This window comes from Falco punctatus, assembly GCF_963210335.1.
Source record: "Falco punctatus genome assembly, chromosome: 8".
NCBI lineage: Eukaryota > Metazoa > Chordata > Aves > Falconiformes > Falconidae > Falco > Falco punctatus.
Window position 1 is genome coordinate 46,337,554 of NC_137588.1, and position 16,041 is coordinate 46,353,594.

Below are 16,041 nucleotides of genomic sequence, written 5' to 3' on the forward strand. Positions count from 1 at the left end.
TTTCCCAGCAAAGCAAGCTGGGTATTTCAGGTGCTGAAAGGAAATGTCCTTAAGTGAAACACTGGAAATCATCCTCTGTGGAAGCTTTTCCTGTCCCGGAAACCACAGCCAGATGTTCTGCAGCAGAGCCGGGGCAGCCTAGGACAGCGCTGCTGCGTGTGGGGGCTGCTGCTCGCGTGCTCTTGCCTCTGTTCTGGGCTCGCTGTGCCATCAGGGCCAAGGTGATGGATCATCATCTCGCAGCCTCCAGGGTCCTGAATCATTGATCAGGGTTGGCCTTTGCTTCTTCAATGAATTATTTTCCCTGTCACGGTTTAAATACATCTTTCATAGATGTTCTTTATTTTTTAATGCACTGTTCTTAGCTCCTCCTTTATAAGCTAAATTATTGAACTGGGGAGGGAGAAGTGAAATCAGGTGATGTGTGTCATGCTGAAAACAGTTTCTAGCTGTGAAAAACTGCCAGGAAGGCAGGAGATGCAGCAGCTGGGCTGTTGTGTTGTGAAAAGGAGTGACTCCTGTCCAGCAGAGTTAGCTGCTGCCGTCCCACCGCTAGGAAGGTATCTGTCAGCACCTGGAGAAAGGAGGTTTTGGGGTTCATTGCCTGCTGTCACTTTCCTTGTAGGCTGATACTCATTTAGGAAGCCTGTAGCCCCAGCAGTGCACTAGCTCCGGAAAAAATTGCTGGTCTGTAGGATAGTAATTAAGAAGTTTTGCACATGTTCTTTGGGGGAAAAAGGTGACCAAGCCATGTTTGTGCTGCGTGCTTCCACCTTTATGCGTCCTCTCGCCATGTCCTCTGCAGATGGGAGCAGGTCTGTGCAAGTCACGGCCTCCCTGGGCTCTGGAAGTCAGACTGCCTCAAACCCGCAACATTCCCTAACACAAACAGGACTGGGATAGTAGATTCCAGCATCACGGCTCCTGCCTGACTGTGATGGGGGAGGGAAGGCTGACATGTCAGTCGGGTGCAGGGTATCTGCAATGGCTGCTTTTCCTTTCCTAAAAGCATTTTCCCCCAGCCCAGAGCACTGCAGCATGCCATGTTAGGGGAGCGTGGCTGGTGAGGACTGGGACCTACTGGGCTTCCTGGGGGATCGCAGCACTGCACAGGAGGAAAGTGAGATGGAGCCTCTCCCCATCCTCCGCCAGACAGTGGCTGCCAGTGCACTGCGAAGGCACGGCTCCTCTTTTAAACCCCTCTCCAAGTAGCACGGCAGCGTATTGAAGAAGTTCTCTCCAATTCAGTGGCTGTGTCCCCGTCGCTGCTCTCGGCTCCCTCCTCATTCCCACGGAGCTGTGCCGGCTGTTGGAGACAGGCGCTGCTCGGCATCTGTGTCAGCCAGCCAGCGGGAGAGCTGCGGGGGGAACTGATGGCAGCGTCTGTCGCATCGAGAAGGCTGGAGCAGAAAGTGCCATGGCAAAGTGGGTGCATCGCACTGGGAGACAGTAACTGGGTTGCTCAGCAGGTGCTTTCTGGAGTCCAGTCCCTGGGTTGAATTGGAAGGGCAGGATTGCCAGGGAAGCACGGGGTGACTTGTGTGTACGCTGTCCCTGTCCTATCAGGCACATAAACTTCCATCTCAGCAGATCATCTCCTAAAGCCTGGCATAATCCAGTGTCTTACTGTACCGAGGAGGATTATAAAGGGCTGTGTGGGACCAGATGCATGTGGAAAAAATATCTAAGTGTTGAAATTGGTATTTGCTCAGCCTCAGGAAAACAGAACTTTAAATCCAACCAAGTAGTTCAGAAATTCACGGCATCTCCCTGGCATGACCCTGTTGATAGAAAAAAGCAGCTTCAGGCTGAGTCCCAGACCAATCTCTGCTCAGGTGACGGTGCTGCCCAGCTGTGCCCAGCTCCCAGCAGGGCTTCACTGCTGCCTTACTGGGGCATGCTGGGCCGGGGAGCCAAGAGGCAGTGCAGGAGGGAGAGGAGGCTGCAGTGAGCTCGGGGGGCAGGGCACAGCTTGGAGGCCAGGCTGCCCTGGGCAGGGCAGTGGTGACCAGGCTGATGGCAAACACCAGGGCTGGTATGTCCCAGGGAGGCAGACTGGGGCTGGAGGGACACCTCGTCCACGAACCCCCACAGCATCCAGCTGGTGCCTGCACAACATCACCAGGAGAGCATCACCTCGGGGGTGGGGCGGGAGGGGGCAACCTCCCTGCTACCGCTTCATAAAAGAAACAAGTAAATGGCTTCAGCATCTTTTCATGCCCCGGTCCCGGCCAGTCCTGCTTCAGGCACTGCCAGAGGCAGAACCAGCAGGCACTCCCCGGGCCATGGTGCTCCCAGCCCCGCTGCCTGGCTCCTTTGGGGCCAAAAAAGCCGGTTGTGGCCTTCAATACGCTGCCGTGCTACTTGGAGAGGGGTTTTAAAAAGGAGCCGTGCCTTGCAGTGCACTGGCAGCCACTGTCTGGCGGAGGATGGGGAGAGGCTCCATCTCACTTTCCTCCTGTGCAGGGCTGCCATCCCCCAGGAAGCCCAGTAGGTCCCAGTTCTCACCAGGCCCAGGCGGGGAGGCTGGGGCTGTGTTTGCTGTTTATCTGCAGTTCTTGAACCCGTGCTCAGACACGCAGAGGCGGGTCGCCCCCCACTGCCCCGCTGTCCCGCCGAGCGGCAGCACCAAGGGGGGGCCTGCCAGCCTGTCACCCCGGAGCGGGGCTGCCGGGCCAACCCCCCTCAAATGGTGCGTTAATAGGAGAGGCCCCAGCCCCGGGGCGCTGCAGGGGCACACGGGGAGCCCTGCTGCCCCAGCCAAGCCACTGCTGTGCCGGGCACGGGCTGGCGTGAGCCCCCCGCTCGCCCGGGCCCCGGGGGGCGCTGCAGGAGGTTGCCCCCCGCCGAGCCAAGCTGCGGCCCTGCAGGGCACGGGGCCCCCACCCGCCGGGCAGCCCGGTGCTGGCTTATCTGCCCGGTGCAGGACAGGGCGGCAGGGGCACCACCCCCCCGCCAGCCGGGTCCCCTCCACCCCGCGCCCCAGGTCTCTGGCCGCCCCTGAACCCGGCCGCTCTCGCCGCCCGCCTCGGGACGTGGGGACCCGGAGCAGCGCCCCGAGCACAGGCTGAGGCCTCTGCAGACAAGGCCGGCAGGAAGGTGACTTTTCCAGGGAAAGGATAACCCTGCGACTCCGTAAGTGCACCCTCGCCCCCCGCCCAGCTCAGCTCCCCCCGGCGTGACCCGGACGGGCCGGGGGGGCCTGGGTGGCTCCGAGAACGCCCCGGCCGTGCTGAGGGGCGGCGGCCGCCCGGGGACCGGAGATCCCGCCCGTGAGGGCCCGTCTGGCGCTGCTGGGAGCGGCTGGCCCAGGGGCACAGGTTCCGCTGCCCGCCCCGGCGGGCTGCCGGGGGCACAGCGGGTGGCATGGGCTGTAACAGAGGTGGCCCGCTGCCCGGGGGGGCGCATAGGCGGCCTTGGAGGGTGACACCGCCCGGTAGGTGGGTGTGACACAGACGCCAACCGCAGGGTCCGGGGAAGGGGGGGATGGTCCGGGGGTGAGGGGTGCTGAGACGCTGCGGGCAGCCAGGGCCGCCGCAAACCCTACCCCGAGCCACGCCGCGGCCGCGGGCCCTTTAAGCGCACCCGGGCTCTGCCTCGCAGCTCTCGCGAGATCCGCCGTGCCGCCCCGCCCCGCCCGGCCGAGCGCCGCGGCCCCGCCGGGGCGGGCCGCGGACTACGCGACCCATAGCGCCCCGCGCGGAGCGGCGGCCAATAGCGGCGTGGAAAGAGGGCGGTGAGGGGCCGTCAGCAGGCCTATGGTGTGGCGCTCCGCTCCCGCGCGGGCGGGGCGGACGGCCGCCCCCCGCCCCGGTCCCCCGGAAGTGATGTCACAGGCCCCATGTGAGCCGATTGCAACACATGCAGCGCGGAGAGGGGGAGCGCGAGCAGCCGGTGTCCGACGTCAGCGCCGCCGCCAGCCGCGCGCCGCCGGGGGGGACCGGGCCTGAGGTGAGGGAGCGGCGGGCGGGCGGCGGCGGGGCCGGGCCGCGCCGGGGCGGGGGTTTAACCGCTGTGTCTGTGCCGCCGGCCCGCCGCAGGCCGCCGCAGCCGCAGCAGGAGGAGGAGGAGGAGGAGGAGGAGGAGGAGGAGGGAGAAGATGGCGGACGATCCCAGCGCTGCCGACCGCAACGTGGAGATCTGGAAGATCAAGAAGCTCATCAAGAGCCTGGAGGCGGCCCGCGGGTGAGCGGCGGGGCCTGCGCCGCCTCAGGGGCGGCCGCGGCGGGAGGGCGGGCCGGTGGGCAGCGGGGCCGGCCGCCCCGGGGGTGCCGGGGCGGGGAGGGGGGTCCCGGCCGGAGCGGGGGCCCTGCAGCCCGGGCCCGGGCCTGCCGCCGCGGGGGCGGAGGGAGGCGAGGCGAGGCGCAGCCCCGTCCCGGCGGTCCCGGCCCCGGTGCCCTTTTGTCTGGCCGCGTGGTGAGGCGGAGGGTCCCTGTGGCCACCTGGGGCCCGGGGCTGGCGGAGCAAAGTGGGGCTGGGGTCCGGCGGGGAGGGCCGCTTCCACCCCGGGGGCACCGGGAAGTCTTCGGCGCGGAAAGGAAGCGTGGCCGTGCGGGAGCGGGACAGCGCCCGCCGCTGAGCTGCCCGCTGGCCTCGGCCCGGTGGCGGCTCGGCAGCCGCTGCCCCCCGCCCCCGCAGCGGGTGAGCTGCACCCGGCCGCCGCTGCGGGGGTGTCACAGGTGTGTGCCCCCGGCCCCGCGCTGGCTGCCGAGCTCCACGTGGGCCCGGCCTGGCCGTGCCCCCGGCCGCCCCGTGCCAGCTGGCACCGGGGAGCGGCGGATTCCAGCGGGAGTAGACTGCTCCGCTGCCCCCCGTGCAGGCTTGGGCCCCTCCCAAGGGACCAGCTGGCCCGGGGAAGGCAGCAGGGTGAGGGCAGGGAGGCAGGGGCCGAGGCAGCCCTTCCTGCCTTACTTCTCATATTGACACCTATTTGCTCTTTCTCACCCCTTCACCTTCCAGCGAAAGCGCTCTGCCCCATTTCCCTGAAAGCACGCTCTTCCCGAGCTTGGGTAGTGTTCCCTTTAAAGTCTCTAATCCTGCTTATATCAGCCTTGCACTTTGATTTCTTTTTTTCCCCGCTAGAAGTTAGACTTCTGGATGTTCTTACAGCCAACAGTGACATGGTGCCTGTTTCCATGGCTTACTCAGCAGCTGCTTGTTGCACTGGTCAGGAACCCACTCTGGCTTGAGTAACAGAAAGAACTACAGGTTCTAGAGCTGTGAAATAGCGAAGAAGGTGTGTGTCTCGGTGTGCAATGCAATAAAATAAAAATCAAGGGTGACTCCTTAGCTACCCTTGCGGCTCCAGTTTCCATAGGTTCATCTGAACCACTGTTAATCTAGCTGGGGCACCGCTGGCACCATTCTGTGGCCACCCAAAAGGCAGGTTGCCTTTGGACAGCTCGCGTAAGCAGAGCTGCCGTCTTGTTCTTTCTTTAGTGCTCGTGCTTGTTCTTGTGTGTAGAGTAGGCCAGGGGAATCGTTCAGCTGAAAAGTAACCCAGGCAGGATGGCAATGAGGAGGAGAACACAAGCCACAGGTCTCCCTAAATTTTTTTAAAAATCTGATTTATAATTTTGCTGGGCAAGGGATGAGGTTGTGGGAAAACAAAGTGGGGAGCCAGGGTTGTCCTTCCCTGCAGCAGAGTGGACTTTGACTGCCAAAGCTGATCATTTGGCTGTGCCTTCGCACAGCCTTGACAGCATGTGTTGTACTTATGGGGAGATCCCAGCAAGCATGGGAGCGCGTAAATGACTTCTGCTGTGAAGTTGAAAGGGCTTTGGGAGCTACAGGCACCCATTGCAGCTTGTAAAAACAGCTATTGGTCTCTGCAACAGAACCAAGGGAGGCTGGGGTGTGTTTTGGAAATGTACAGCTAGCATTTTGTCTCTCTCTGATTCAAAATGTGGTAGCGTAAGCATGTCTACCTTTAGCGGCAGCAGCTCTTATGTTGTTTGGAACAGATGAACGTTGTAGAGAACAAGATTAAAACTGGTATTGGAGAGCTCCTGGGGGAGCTGAGGCTGAAGGGCTAGCTTGGAGCGGGTGGCTGTTAGGGGTAACAGCTTCCTGGGGCCACAGCCCAGCTGTCTTCCCTCTTTTCCCTATCGGTGATCCCTGGCACATCTCTACTTTGTGGTAAAGGTGCTGCAAGCGCAAGAAAGTGCTTGTAGGAGGTTTAGTTGAGCCCTCTGGATCCAGCATCTCTCCTAGCTGTCGTGATACTGCTGTTCCTTAATACGTGTGCTAGCTGCTTAAACCGCCACCTGACGAAGGCCGCTGATGCTAGCAATCCTTCAGTAAGCAAGCTTATGCTGGTTATGTGTAAATGTGTGTTGTGCTTCCATGGAGTCCTAGCTAAAACTATCCTACTGAGTTTGGGCCTAGTAAGGGGAAGAGATGCTACAACTTTTGCCACCAGAAGCTTTCGGCTTCAGGCACAAGAGGTGTGAGGCAGTGAAACGGGCTTTTCCGGCCTTTGGGAGGGTCACTTCCTCTTCCTGTGAAGTAGGAAGACCTGTTCTGGGTGGGTTAGGGGGCAAAGCCTTTAAATAGGGTGATGTAGAGAGCTAGGGACTCCTTGGCGTCTCCACCTTCCCTTACTCATGTACTCCTAACAGTGACCCAGCAGCAGTGTCCCAGTTTCATGTGCTGGTTGTTCCTGCAGTGGATCAAAGGGACGGGAAACAGAGGAAGCTGGAGCTAGGCATTTGATTCGTATGTGGTGGTTGGGGCACTTCTGCTGTTACCCAGCTATTTTGGTAAAATCTCAATGAAATCTGCAGAATGTTATCAAAATGTTAAGCAAGCAGGAGAGCAAGGAAGTTCTTTTATCGTGTCTGGGATAGGTGAGGTAAGTGGCAGTATTTGCTCAGAAAACCGAGGGAGAAGGATCACAGCTTCAGCTTCACCAGAAGGTGATCGGTTAGAGGCCAGCGAGGGTAAGGCTGCTTCTGAAACTTTAAGGTAACACTTCTAGCAAGAAAGTCCTGTGTTATTTTTCCGGCCTTGCTTAGGGAAGCTGGCTTTCTCACTCATCTGGGAAATAAAAAAAATGCAACCTAATTATTGAAACTCTCAAACCCACCTCAAAACCCTGCGTTTTCTGGCAGGGAGTAGAAGGAGCTTTTGTCAGTATCTTGCTGCTTCAAGCCGAAGTGTCTGTTATCTCCTCCTAGCTCTTCCAAAGTTGAGTTGCAAACTGTCTGATACTGTACAAAGCGAATGAGTTGGTCTTTCTGATTTAGTGAGAAAGGAAGGGGGGGGGTATGTGGTATCTGCAGAGTATGTATGTATGAGAGCAAATGGGGCATGAGTTCTGTACTACAGGCAATTAACCTTTCTAGCCAGAAGATGATGAGGGTAAAAGGCTGGTGGTGAGCCAGCCCTTGTGAGAAGTCTAGCCTTGTCATTCATCTCTGGTAGCTTGGAGTGCTCAGACTTTCATCAAGCCTTTCTGCTTCTCCCTTACAAAGTGATTCTGCTTCCAGGCCACCGTTAGTTTTTGTAAAAGAGAGACTTGGTGCTAGACTGTGCCCCCTAGAAGTTGCAGCCATGTCTTTTGATGTGGATGTTGCAGCAGCTCAAGTACAAGTGGTATGAGCCACTATGTTTTTCCCTTGTCCTCTCTCTTGGGGCTTTTCTGCTGTTGCTTCGTGCAGTTTTCCAGTGTCAGTGTTAAACTGACAATCACTCTTTGTTCCTTTGGTCTTTGCAGTTCTGAATAGTTAGCAGGGCTATGGTCAGTTTTTTCTGCTAATCTAAGCTGTAAATGCTTGGCAAAATTGAGTATCAGCAACCACTAGCAGTCTCCTTGCAGGCTTAGGCCTGAGACGTCACATCTCAATCACATTTGGAAAACTTCTGAAAGTCTTGGATACAAGGGTTTTCGTCCTGCAAACAGCTTTGCTCAGAAACTATTTACCAATACCTCTCACCTCCGCTGCCAGATGGACTTTCTGACCCTGAGAGCACAGCAAGTGCTGATGCAGGGTGTGGAGCTGCATTAATAATGGTCAAACCTTCATGAACCTGCTCCCTTGAGACATCATCTCTCCTGCCTTGGACTTGCTCTTTCAGAGCAGCACCCCTTATTAGTTATTTTACTGAAACAGGCGAAGAGAATGATGTCTTTGAAGGCTCTGTCTGCAAGGACAACTAAGGCTGACAAATAGAGTGTGTTGAATTTTTTTTTTTTCCAAACTAAGTATTTGGAAGGTAGGGGGGAACAGGGCATATGCAGGCTTCTCAGCAAATGCAGAAACTAAGTCTCAACAAGTAACTTAACTCTGGTTGTGACTGGAAGAAATGTATCAAAGCAGGAGAATGGAGAAACGGCAGGAGAAGGGAAGTCTTGGTGTCTCCGGAGCCATGGGAAAGCAAAGCAGTGCAGTTTCCTGCTAGGGTTTGGATTCTGCCAAGTTGAGACCTCAATCTGCTACGGGAGAAACCAAAATACGGGAGAAACCAAACGTGTCACCGGGAAGGACAGAGGCCTGAAAATATGTGGGAATTCCTGTGAAGCGAAACGTATACTAGTTCTTCTTGAAGGGTAGAAGAGCTGACCTGTTGCTTAGACATAAATGATTTGCCCAGCTTGTGTTGCAGAAAGCATCATTTGGAGCAGGGTTCTCCTGCAGTTCATCTAGAGCCTTGCTGGTCCTGGCAGAAGAGCCCAACTTTGGAATTAGCCTCAAACTGCTACTCTTTCTCAGCCTGGTGCGACAGGGATGGGAGGCCACTTGCGTGAAGGTGGGTGGTAGGCTGGGCATCTCCACACCTTGTTCTGGGGTCTCCTGGGATGATGCCACTTTGGTGACCAGGCAAGTTGGCAAGGCTGAGACCTGTTGGACAACCTGGTGGTTCTGGAGAGCAAGAAGGTCTTGTCCTGTTCTGCTGTTAGGATGGTGGCCTTTCCAAAAGGGACCTGAAAGCCCACCTTGTGAGTTGACACTACAGCTGTGAATGCTGGGGCAGCGCTAGCTGCTGGGATGCACTTAGGGAATAACTGTGGTCAGTCACAAGCAGATGCCATGTGCAGGTTTGCCTTATTCCTGATTCATCTTGAACACAGTGCTGGGAAGCTGGCGGTGCGAGGTTATACTGTGCTGCGTCTGAGCTGTATTTCTCTCCTGAATTAGGCAGTGCAAGTAGTCACTGGGAGCATCTGCAGCACTTGACTGTAGATGGCTTTTCTACTGATAGCAGGCACTGTACAACTTCGTTGCACTGAAGTTGCAACTGTGCTGGAGTAACTGTTGAACAGTTGAATGTGCTGGAATAGTTGATTCTTTATTCTGGTGTGAATTCTTCTGCTGCACCATATACGCCTGTAAGATACAGTACACCATATATAGTGGTGTACTGTGTCTTACTCGAGCGTAACAATACCACCGTGTCTAGGCAAGTACCAGTATAGCTATCTTGTCTTTAAATGATGTCATACATCAGGAGGAGGATTTGGTGTGGCCTTTCATCACTTTGATTTCTGGATATGCTGCCAGAGATGTGTTGGTTCAGAGGCTCCCTGCCCTGCTCCCAGGCTGGCAGCAGATCTCTTTCCCTGCTTTCTTTATCGGGGTCTGTCATTGTGGCCGTGCTTCTGATCTGGGCTCTGGGAAACAGTTTAACCGTTGATACAGGATCTGTTTCTGCAGAACCGAAGGTTTCACCTTAGGACGTGGACTATGAAGGAGACCTTGAACCGGGCCTGGGTGAGCTGGTCGATCTGTGAAGGGCAGTGCTGTGGCAAGGTACTACTTGGCTTTCCAACTTGTGCTGTGTTAATTGGGTTGCAGGGCTGACATGTCGTGCTAGTGCCAGTCATGGGATAGCCCTGAGGATCTTTTTCCAGCAAGCTGCTGTCTCCAGTGGACCTACCTTTGCTAAAAGTCTTTTGATTCGGCTGGAATCTGGGCTGGGCCAGCCTTGGGGTAAATAGCTTCTCTTTTACTCTGTGGGGAATGAGAGGCAGATGAGTGGGGCAAGGACTGGAACAGTAGCATCTGCGGGGTGGCACGTGGAATGTTACTGACAAGGAATTCTGTGCTTTGGCTTTATGATCTGTCATTAAAGTGTGGAGTGTTCAGGGAAGAGGTTGCGATTTCAGTTCTTACCTAAACCAAATTGCTTCCTCGAAGTAGTGCTTTCTTAGCCCCCTTGTCTTAAGGGTAATTTCTAAAGGAGGTCCATTTCTGTTAGAGGCAATGGTAGTGTGAGGAGGAGGAGATGCTGGGAGAGAGGCTGGAATAGAAATAGTAGTCCAGGGCAGTAGTGGTGTCTGAGGGCTCTGTGGCAGGTAATGACATAGGATGTACTGCAGCTGCTTACATGCTGCTTCCCTGCGCTGACTGTTCGAGTCTCTTCAGGCTGCCAGTCTTCATAGTGCTGGGTTAGAAGCTGAATATTGAGTTCATGTGAGTGGGGCTGATCAGACCTCTCCGGACTAAGGCAGTGTTTCTTAAGAGCTTGTCTTTCAGTGCTGTCAAGGGTGGGTGGTGTGAGAAAGCTGCCCTCTCTCTGCGCCAGGTGAGAAGACAGCCAAAGCCGGGGGAGAACATCCAAAGGGTTGTTGACATCCTGCTGGTTGCCTGTGTCTAATTCTTGTAAAACATTTCCTGGGCTTTCTCATCTGCCTGCTCTACCTGTTCCTTTTGAATTATAGCAACAATTAGGAAGTGCTGTTTTGAGAGTACACGCTAGCAAGTGGCAGAAAATGACCTGATCTGGGAGAGTGGTTACATGTCAGACAGGAACTCTAGTAAGTGGTTTATAGCCCTTGGTAGTTCAGCAGCCTGATACCCTCTTTCACAACTGTGTGAATCATTAGTGAACAGTGTGATTCATACACAGATCATCATTCACATAGAGCTAATGAATGAGCCCCTGACTGCTGAAGATAAATGACGTGGTGGAAGACAGGAATGAGCATTTCAAAAGAGGACAGACTTTTTTGGCTTTGTGGCAATTGGATTTCTTTTTTGCCCCTGTTAGCTACCGATTCCCACGTAGCTCTGAGGCATTAACATCTTAACAAGCAAATCTGGATTTGTTGGTTCAGTCCCTCAGTGTACATCTTGTACCCAACTGGCCCATTAGCATAATGCAACAAGTCTTTTAAACTTGGAGCATTAATAATTGGAGAGGGAGGAGGGAGAGCAGGGGAGCTGTCGCAAAACTAAGGCGGTGAGTCACAAATGTCTGAAGTGCAGAAATGTCTGTTCCACTTACCAGTAATTGGGCATCCGGGCTTTCTGCATGAGGTCAGATGCAGCCAATAAGGCCTGTTCAAAACATGCCTTCACAATTATGTTTTGTGATGTGTTGCCTTTGATCCAAGTATTTCGGAGTGGCATTAATTCACCTTCCCTGTGGGGTGTGCTGTGTCCACTGGTGCTGATTCACTGCTCTTCAGCAACAGGGGATGAAGTCAGCCAGGATCTGCTCCTGGAGCTGCGGAACTGAGTTGGGATCTGGGTGCTGGTGTTGCCTGAGCAGCAGCCGCAGTGTCAGAGCTGGGGACAGGTGGAAGCTCAGAGCATGGAGCTGCTGCTCTTGGCCTCTGCGCAGGTGGTGCCTGGTGGACCAATGGGCAAGGGCTTGCTGTTACCTGCTACTTGTGCAGCCTTCGGACATGCGATACCTGGCCAAATTCTCTGTGATGTGGAGGAATAGAGGTCTGTGACCTGATTCTTCTTTCACCTCCTTTCTGTCCCTGGGGAGTGATGCATGCTGAGCTCAGGAGGCATATCCTGGCAGCAGGCCCGTGACTGCTGAAGTGGGGAGAGCACTACCTTGCCTGACCCTTGGCGAGACACTAGCCAGGCTTGCCTCTGCTCCTTTGCTGAAGCAGCCATTTGCTGCCTCCCTCTGGGAAGCTTTCCCTTGCTGCTGAAGCAGGGGGTGCACTGAGGAAAGCAGGCTCACTTCTCTTTTCCAGGGTGGGTTCATGCTCTGCTCCCTAGCTTGCACTTGGTAAGCTTGCTTGGCACCTGGGGCTTTGAGAAGGTCAGTGGGTTAGAGTAAGAGGGCAGAATACCTTTCCAGGACAATCTTAATGTCTGTTCAAACTGTGTCTGGTTACACAAAATGCTTTCTGCCGCATTTGCCAGCGTTACAGGAAGATGATGTACAAGATTCCTGTCCAGGGCTCTGGGACAGAACTACAGCGTGAGAGCTTGGCATTGTGTGAGCCATGGTGGCAATAGCTGCATGGCCTCATGCTGTGCAGCAAAGTGATTTTCCTTTGTCCAGGGTGGAGGTGGCATTCAAAGACTTGACGGGGAATTAGCTGTCTGGAGTGTTTCTTGGACTCGGGGGAGGGGGGCTGGCTTTCTCCAATTAATGCTTATGCTGAAAAGTATTCTTGGGGAAAGAATTACTTGGTCTTCTGGCTCTGCAGTCCTCCCTTCCTATCCACCCTGCCCCCACCTTGTGCTTTTTTCTGGGCTTCTGAGGTGGCACTGGATCCAGAGAGGTCATCTCTCTGCTGTACTTTTGCTTGGGAACCGGTCTCTTCCACATCTTCATACCCTTCTTTGCATGACCTGGAAACATTTGAGGAGCAACTTGTATTGATGTCGCCTTTTAATAGATGATCCAGAGTTCTGGCGTGTGCTGTGGTGAAATGCAGAATGCCTCTGAGGTGGGAGTTGTGAGGTTCTTGCTGAAACAGTGCTGTAAAATGTACTGCCAACTGCACAGCTTTCAGCTCAACTTTGCATTAAACTTCAAAGGAGCTAATGGTAGATCCCATTGCCAAGCTAACTGGTGGTGTGTGTTCTGTCTAGGTATCCATGCAGCACTTGTCTCCTGCTCCAGCTGTGCTTTGAGCCCATCATCTGAACAGGGAGTGGGATTTCATCTATTTCTGATGGAGACATCACAAAAAGCTCTTGCTTCTCAAGCAGCAATTATATTGAGGCATGCTGGCTTGTGTTTGTTGCAAAGCATTCAACCAATGTTCTCACAGGCAATGCGGTCTTTGGGTAAGCTTCCAGATGACGTTGCCTCTGGAAAGTTCTGAAGGGATCCTAGACTCTTAAGATTGTCTCTGCTGTTTCTTAGCAGGCTGACAGGATTTCCAGGTTTTGCATCTGCTGTCTTCTCTCTAGATTTGGCATCTCAAGTGGACTTGAGCCATTTCCTATTTGATGAAGGCTTTGTCTTATTAAAGGACCTTAAGTCTCTAAAGGGCATGGCTGTGACCTGTTTATGTACTTCACAAGCATAATTCATAAGTTGTAAGAGCATATGCTTAGAACTTCCCTACGGCAAGGTCAGCGCTGTTGCATACAGAGCTTGTATGAATAGGGAGTGTCTAATGGCCTGTGTTTTGTAAGAGAACCTGAACCAGCAGTTTTGTGCTTGCCTATACCAAAGGACACTTACTTTTTATAGTGCTTGATTCAACATCTCTGCTCAGATACAGGATCAAAAAAATGCTCATATATTCTTTACTTGCGTCACTGCTTGTGTGGACTGTGCTCTCCTCTTAGTCCTTCGCTGAAGCACCATATGCCTGCAGTGCTGTGTGGATATTTGCTCAAAGGTAGCTCTCTTCTCCTGGACCTGTGGTATGTGCCTGGTGAAACTCTGCCTTAGGCTAAATAGATATTGCTGGCATCCATCTTGCAGCTGGCTGTGGATGTGTCAGTGATGGAACTGGTCTAGCCATCATATAACTTCAGCAGTCTTGGCTGTCCAGGCAGCTTGGGCTCCTCGGTACATGTAATGCCTGCCCAGTAATCTGCAGTCCTCTTGGATGGAGACCAACAGATGTTACCTTGGGCAGGTATCATCGCTTGAAGCAGTATGTGGCAACAGTTATTTCATAGAAAGCTTCCTAGCTGTGGTAGGTGGTTAAGATCAGATTATCTGAAAGCATGTTTGCTCCGTGCTCCTGCCAGTCTCTGGCACAATCACATATAGGCCTTGTGCTGCCCTTGGTTCCTGGGGAAAGCAAAATGCTCATGAAGCTAGTGCACTGTAAAAATATGCTCATTTTGAGTCCGAGGGAATGACTGACCTTCCTTGCCTCTGCATCTCCACATTACACAGTATGCTATTCGTGTAAAATGTTTCATTGTGGAACAACTACAGCTCAGCTGCTGTTTGTGAAGTCTCCTCTGATACCACAGGGTAGGCCAGTAACTGCTATTTATATGGCATGTCTGTTAAATTAACGCTCTCCTTTGCCAGCACATATCCCAGATTCCAGGAGGCAGGTTGAGTGACTGTTACTCCTCAGACTTCTGGTTGGGATTGCTCTTGGCTGCCAAGTCAAGCGTAGCTACAGTCAGTGCTCCCTGGTTTGGTTTTGCGTGGTACGTGGCCATGCAGGTAGCCGTTTTACTGACATAGTGCTGTGTAAGATGGTAGAAGTCTTTTAGAAAACCATTAGACCAGTTTCTAGTTTCAGCTGAAAGCTGAAGGTCTGAGGATCTGCTCAGCTGTTCCCTTCTGATGGGCAAAAGAGTAGAAACCGAATCCCTGTGGATGAAGATGGTCACCCAGAACAGGAGGCTTAACTGCCAGCTGTAATGAAAACCAGCCATGGGGTGTACTTGGCAGCTTATCTCAAATGTGACACACGGCTTGCTTTGTGCACTGCCCTTCTGCTGTGGTGGTTTCCTCATGCTGAACCGTAAAATGTGTCCGCAGTGGGCACCGCTCCTGGTGCCAGACATGGCTTGGGACTCCAAACAGCAGTCCAGCTGGTGTGTCTTCTGTGAAATCCTTGCTCTTGCTTCTGGAAAGAACCCAGTGGCTCTCTTCTTGGTCTGCAGGTACCACAGCTGTTGTAAGGCACAGTGAGATCTGTCAGATGATACCTGTTAGGCAGTGCAGGAAGATCTTGCAGGGAAAATGAGCTGCTTGGATGCCGTAATACCTGTTTGCAGGATTACTGGCAAAACTTTCCCCTTCAGCTTTTCAGGGCTAGGTTAGTGATGATTCAGCACCGCACGCACTGCCACTCGCTGTGATAACTTGTTAACATTTGCTCTTGGGCCTCTCTGTGACTGGGAAAGCTGTTTAGTTTGTGGTACAGTTGTCTAAAATTCAAACTGTAGTAACATTGAAGTTTTAATAATAGAACAGGCTGTCCTATCCACCTCAATTTTCTAAAGAAATTGCTGTCTTGAGAGTGCAAAATGTGTTTGTGTTTGTTTGTCCACCCATTCCCCCCAACAGCTGTCTGGCAGGTTGTTGGAGCTCACCTGCAGTGGTTTAGGAGCAAAGTTGGAGCCCTGATCATCATCTTCTATCCTAGAGATACCTAATGCTGTACCTTCCAGGCCATGCTAAAGCTGATCTAATTGCCAATTACTGGCAGGGCTGGCACAGCATGAGTAGTTACCGTAGTACCCACAGTGAAGTGTTTCTACCTTTCCAGAGGTCGGTGCTTAATTGCCCCCTTGCTTCTTTGTAGTGTGTGAACAGGTGCCCTTAATGCTTTCGTTTCCTCCTCTCCAGTCCCTTGTGCAGTGCCACGTGTTGTGCTGGCCTGTGGTCCAGGATGCCAGTTACTTGCAAAGCAAATAATCTGGGAGCGTTTCGGGTCCTTGATGCACATACTTGCGTTACAGTGGCAGCTATTTGGCTGCTGTGCAGGCACTCCTTAGCCCAGAATAGGGACAGCAACTGTCTCTAGTTGCTTAAAACTCCCCGGCTCAGTTCAGTCTGAAAGCATTAGCTTTCAGCTGATCTAGTATAATTTGTCTTGGGTACGCTAAAACGAGGGAGGGAGCCTCTTGCCAATGCTGCATTTTGAAATCGGGATCCTTCTGAGCAGAATATAATCCAGAGTGCTTCAGGTCCATCCTTCCTGCAGGAGCGCTGGGGATGATTCAGGGAAGAACCAGCTCATTGCACGTTCGATCACGAGCTGCCAGTGTGTGAGCACTGCCTTAATCTAGATTGATTACTTAATTGTTCACTGTAACAATTCTGTAATGAAGTTCTGCCTGGCAGTGTGCTTGCTAGGGGATGCATAGTTGGCCGCGGCCTGCCAGGCAGCAAATGTCCCGTGTGCTTCGTGCA

At 53.6% G+C, this 16,041-nt stretch overlaps 1 protein-coding gene across 3 annotated transcripts in view; it reads left to right on the forward strand.

Annotated features, from left to right (window-relative positions):
• The first annotated feature begins 3,801 nt into the window (after nucleotides 1-3,801).
• Nucleotides 3,802-16,041, forward strand: part of ETF1 (eukaryotic translation termination factor 1) — a 28,495-nt gene continuing 16,255 nt past the window's right edge. Inside the window, exons 1-2 of one of the 3 annotated variants that reach the window (XM_080398572.1) lie at nucleotides 3,802-3,951; nucleotides 4,041-4,185. In XM_080398572.1, coding sequence (XP_080254698.1) covers nucleotides 4,100-4,185 — 86 coding nt within the window. In that variant the 5' untranslated portion in view covers nucleotides 3,802-3,951; nucleotides 4,041-4,099. Of the gene's footprint in view, nucleotides 3,952-4,027; nucleotides 4,186-16,041 lie in introns of those variants that run through there. The other 2 variants (XM_080398574.1, XM_080398573.1) reach the window with 2 other exon arrangements.